The 5,646-nt window shown below is 40.8% G+C and overlaps 1 protein-coding gene across 1 annotated transcript; it reads left to right on the top strand.

Moving 5' to 3' along the window:
* Positions 1-348: 348 nt before the first annotated feature.
* Positions 349-1,468, top strand: LOC101520832 (poly(A) polymerase alpha-like). The gene is given in 2 exon segments (XM_012927981.2): positions 349-927; positions 929-1,468. Coding segments are annotated over 2 exon segments (1,119 nt in total).
* Positions 1,469-5,646: the final 4,178 nt, after the last annotated feature.

The following is a 5,646-nucleotide window of genomic DNA, read 5'->3' as shown; positions in this document are numbered from 1 at the left end:
TCCACTGCTTCCCAAGGCACACCGGCATGAAGATGGATTAGAGGAGAGCAGCCAGAAGTAGAATCAGCACCCATATAGAGTGTTGATACTGCAGCTGGTAGCTTTACCTGCGGTTGGTAAATCTACTGCCTAGTAAGTGTTAAAAATAAATTTCAGAGTGTTCGTGCTCCATGTTAGGACGAAGGGGAAGAAGGAGAAGCGCTTAGAGCGGCGGGAGCGGGTGCGGAAGTGGGATTGGACCCAGGGCTGAGGCAGGCCCCCTCTCTCCTACCTCAGTGGTTCACGCCCAGGGCGGCAGTGCGGTGGTTGGGCAGGGGAAGCGACTGGGCGGTGCAGGTGCAGGAGATGATGCCGCCATTTCCAGTTACAACGCAGGGGTCAGAGCAAGTGCCCCAGAACCACTATGGCGTTACTTCTCCTATCAGCCTAGCAGCCCCCAAGGAGACTGACTGCATCCTCACCCAGAAACTCATCGAGACTCTGAAGCCCTTTGGGGTGTTTGAAGAGGAAGAGGAACTGCAGCGCAGAATTTTAATTTTGGAAAAATTAAATAACCTGGTTAAAGAGTGGATACATGAAATCAGTGAAAGTAAGAATCGTCCACAGTCAGTGATTGAAAACGTTGGCGGAAAAATTGTTACATTTGGATCTTACAGATTAGGAGTACATACAAAACGTGCTGATATTGATGTGCTGTGTGTTGCACCAAGTCATGTTGATGAAAGTGACTTTTTCACCTCATTCTATGACAAGTTGAAATTATAGGAAGAAGTAAAGGATTTAAGAGCTGTTGAAGAGGCATTTGTACCAGTTATCAAACGTTGTTTTGATGGGATAGAGATTGATATTTTGTTTGCAACATTAGCCCTGCAGACCATTCCCGAAGATTTGGACCTACAAGATGATAGTCTACTTAAAAACTTAAACCATAAGATGCATAAGAAGTCTTAATGGTTGCAGGGTAACCGATGAAATTTTACATCTAGTACCAAACACTGACAACTTCAGGTTAACACTGAGAGCTGTCAAACTGTGGGCCAAACGCCACAACTTCTATTCCAATGTATCAGGTTTCCTCGGTCGTGTTTCCTGGGCCATGCTGATAGCAAGAACTTGTCAGCTTTATCCAAAGGCAATACCATCAGCTCCTGTACTTAATTTTTTCTTGGTATTTTCTAAACGGGAATGGCCAAATCCAGAGCTATTGAAACAGCCTGAAGAATGCAAATTTAATTTGTCTTTATGGGATCCAAGGGTAAGCCCCAGTGATGGGTACCTTCTTATGCCTACATATACACCAGCATACCCACAGCAGAACTCCATGTACAATGTGTCTGTTTCAACAAGGATGGTCATGGTTGAGAAGTTTAAACAAGGTCTTGCTATCACAGATGGAATTTTGCTGAGTAAGGCAGAGTGGTCCAAACTCTTTGAAGCTCCTAACTTCTTTCACAAGTACGTATTTTAAGACATGTTGGACATTTTGCTCTCTTAAGTAATGGTTGAGTGGTGGCTTATGTGTCCTCTCTTGCAGCTAATTGCAATTAGACTTACCGGTAAGCATCTGTGTATGTTTCTTTCCTGACACGAAGGACATGGGGTTTTAGTAAGCTTCTTTGGTAATGCATTTTGGTTTCTGATCTAGCTGTTACTACATTTGTAGCAATATCTGTTCTGTAGGTATATGTCAATCATGACCAAAATAGGAAATCTGTATACCTTGGCCTATGGGTGAATTGTTACAATCTGTAGTTCATATTGTCTTTTTAGGGAAATAAGTATTTTCATCTGTTTTTGGAAACTTGATTATGATTAAGATTCTTCATAACAGAACTACTAAACTGTCCATCTATAACCAATCAAATGCTGTTAATAATTAACAGATTGACCTGCCATTTTTCCTACTGTTAACATAGTTCCTTCAACTATTTCTTTTTTTTTTTAAGTTTTTTTTTTTTATTACAAAGTCAGATATACAGAAAGGAGGAGAGACAGAGAGGAAGATCTTCCATCTGATGAATCACTCCCCAAGTGTGCCGCAACAGCCGGTGCTGCGCCAATCCAAAGCCGGGAACCAGGAACCTCTTCCGGGTCTCCCACGCCGGTGCAGGGTCCCAAGGCTTTGGGCCGTCCTCGACTGCTTTCCCAGGCCACAAGCAGGGAGCTGGATGGGAAGTGGAGCTGCCGAGATTAGAACTGGTGCCCATATAGGATCCTGGGGCATGTTCAAGGCGAGGACTTTAGCCACTAGGCCATGCTGCTGGGCCCTCCTTCAACTATTTCTACAGATAGTTCGGTTGGGTTTAAAGTGGTGCATTTTTATGAATGGTTTTAATATAATCCAATATCAATATAGGTTAAATTTGCATTGTTTTGATTTTGATGAAAATTGTACACTACAATAAATTTATTTAAAACCAAAGAAAAATAAATAAATAAATTTCAGATTCTCTTCTCATTTGCAGATTTCACTTCAGTTGGGTATATTCCTAGGAGCAGGATAACTGGGTTGAATGGCAGGCTTATTTGCAATTTTCCAATCACTCTCCATACTGATTTCCACAGTGGTTGTACTAGCCTACATTCCCACCAGCAGTGAAGGAGGGTGCCTTTCTTTCCACATGCATGCCAGCAGGTGTTGTTATTTGAGTTCTGAATGTAGGCCAGTCTCACTGGAGTTAGGTGGTATCTCAACCTGATTTTCATTTGTATCTCTCTTATGGCTAGGGAACCTGAGCATCTTTTCATATGTCTGTTAGAGATTTGAATCTGTTCTTCCGAAAAATGTCTGTTCATTTCCATTTCCATTGCCCATTTTGTTACAAGACTGCTTTTTTTTTTTTTTTTTTTTTTGCTGTCCCTGGGTTTCTTTTTCTTTTTTTTAAATAAGCTTTTTTTTATTATGGATTATTTTGCATTATGTGACAGTTTCATAGGCTCTGGGAATCTCCCCACCCCTCACCACGCCCCTCCCCCCCGGTGGCTTCCTCCACCTTGATGCAGTATTACAGTTCAAATTCAATCAAGATTCTTTCCTTGCAAACATATACCAAGCATAGAGTCCAGCTACTTATTGTCCAGATGGGTTGAACAGTTTCTTGGGGAGACCATTTCTGGTCCGAAGTTAGAGCTGGTAGAATATCATCCCAGTCAATTAAGAGTCCCAATATAACATCAACAGCAATTTGCAACATTATGGAATTGACATGGTTTTGAGTAACCAGTATGTTAAAAAAAAAAAAAAAAAAAGCAAGTTCTTAACCACAACCTATGATTAGCTCATTGACATTTTAATTTTAGTTTATATTCAGGACCGGCTGCTATATACCTTAAAATGGCTATAAGGTACCATTCAGCTGTCTCGTGTCTATTTCATGTTAGTATTTAGCCATTTGTTGTGTTGAAGTATAATTTTGCTGATCTTGGCAGATTTTAGGATAATCTAGACTGGTTTATAACTCTAACAAGATATTTGTCGACAATTAAGGTGCAGAACATTTTTTTTGGGGGGGTGTGCAGAGAAATCTTCAACACCATGGTGAGGAGTGACTAATCTTTGTGTGCCACTCAGCGAGGCATGAGCCAATCCACGCCAGCTCTTTCCTGTCAGATTCCAAGCTCTACTTTTTGTTGTTTGTCTATTTATTGTAGGTTTTTTTAGTTTGTATGATTGTTTGTTTGCTGTGAGGGGTTTTTGGAGCAATACTGATGGTCATTGCGAGGGAGGGTGGGGGTCCAGAGGTGGAGCCAGGCTCAGACCAGAGAAAGCTCTCCTCCCTGGTCCTGGGGGATGTTTATTGTTCTTCTGTTTCTGCGGACCACTCAGGGCTTCTGGTTGTCTTTCTGATGATGTTGGTTTCTGCACAGTAGTGTTTGGACTTCTTCCATCCCCTGTGTAAGCTCCTGTTGGGGGTGGGTGACCTCAGAGTACTCGGCCTCCGAGGGCCTCCAATTCCCGGTGGCCTCTTTGGCAGTTGGGATATAGTCCTTGTTGCTCGTATTAATAGTTTGTGGTGAAGATCTGGGAATCTTCATGGTTGGGATCCAAGCTTCCTCCTTACCACCTGCTGCTCTCTGGAGTGCCCCCCTGCTCCACGCACATGACCTCCTGTTAAGAGGTTGTCAGGATCACACCCGATTCCCCCCTCATGCATTGGTATAGTAGTTTTACTATTGTCTAGCGCCACTTTGAGTCTGTTGTCTATGAATTACCAGATTTGATCTTGATAGACTATATTGTACTTTTTCCTCACTCTTTTTATGGTTTTGAAAGATTTCCCTGCACTCCCTCCCCATTACTGATTAACATAGCGTATTGAGGGTGTATTAGGTTTTACAGTTTTTCGATGTAGATCTTAAATATTCTGACATTAATTGTTGGTTTATAGATTATATCGCATTATCTTATTGCATTGGATACAGGTTGTTAGAGATTGCAATAATATTACAATATACAGGTACTATCTTCCAAATTGTCATCTTTTCATCTCAGATTAAGGCAAACATGTGGTATTTAACCTTTTGGGATTGGTTCATTTCTCTTAGCATGATGGATTCCAGTCGGGTCCATTTGACCACAAAGAACTGCATTTCATTTTTTTTAATAGCTGAGTAATATTCCATGGAGTAGATGAACCATAGCTTTCTTATCCAGTCTTCTGTTGATGGGCATTTTGGTTGCTTGCAGGTTTTTGCGATTGTAGATTGTGCTGCTATGAACATAGGCGTGCATGTTGGTTTCTTGTGTAGGAGATTTGAATCTGTTATTCCGAAAAATGTTTGTTCATTTCCATTGCCCATTTTGTTACAAGGCTGCTTTTTTTTTTTTTTTTTTTTTTGTGCTGTCCCTGGGTTTCTGAAGCTCTTTGTAAATCTTTGATATTAGTTCCCAATCACTTGTGTAGTGTGCAAAACTTTTCTCCCGTTCTGTTGGTTGCTTCTTCACTTTGTTAGTTGTTTCCCTTGTTGTACAGAAGCTTTTTTAGTTTGATGTTGTCGCATTTGATCATTTTGAATTCGATTGCCTTTGATTTTGGCATCTTTCCTAAGAAGTCTTTCCCTGTTCCTATATCTTGGAGTTGCGTCCTATGTTTTTCTTTAATTGTTTAATGGTTTCTGAGTGTAGATTTAGGTCCTTGAACCATTGAGAGCTAATTTTCATATAATGCGTCAGGTATGGGTCTTACTTCTTAATTCTGCGTGCTGCTATCTAGTTGTCCCAACAGCCTTTGGTGAATAGACCAGGATTTTTGTCTGGGTTGTTTTCAGTATTCCTGTCAAAGATTAGTTGACTATACATGTATGGGTTTCATTTTGGTGTTCCTATTCTGTTCCACTGATCTTCTTCTTGTTTCTGTACCTATACCAGACTATTTTGATAACCACTCCTCTGTAGTATGCCTTGAGGTCTGGAATTGTGATTCCTCCAGTTTGATTTCTATTTTTTTCAGGATGGCTTTAGTTATTCATGGTCTTTTGTGATTGCAGATGAACTTTTGTATCATCTTTTCTATTTCTGAGAAGAATATTGTTGGGATTTTGATTTGGGCTGCATTGAATCTGTATGCCCAATAGAAATGAAATCTGCATATGAGAAGGGGATCTGTAATCCTATATTTGCTGCAGCACAATCTACAAAAGTAAAGA

Source organism: Ochotona princeps, chromosome 3 (genome assembly GCF_030435755.1).
Source record: "Ochotona princeps isolate mOchPri1 chromosome 3, mOchPri1.hap1, whole genome shotgun sequence".
In the NCBI taxonomy this organism is placed as follows: Eukaryota; Metazoa; Chordata; class Mammalia; order Lagomorpha; family Ochotonidae; genus Ochotona; species Ochotona princeps.
The sequence above is the reverse complement of the archived record's forward strand: the minus strand, read 5'-3'. Positions and strand labels throughout refer to the sequence as shown.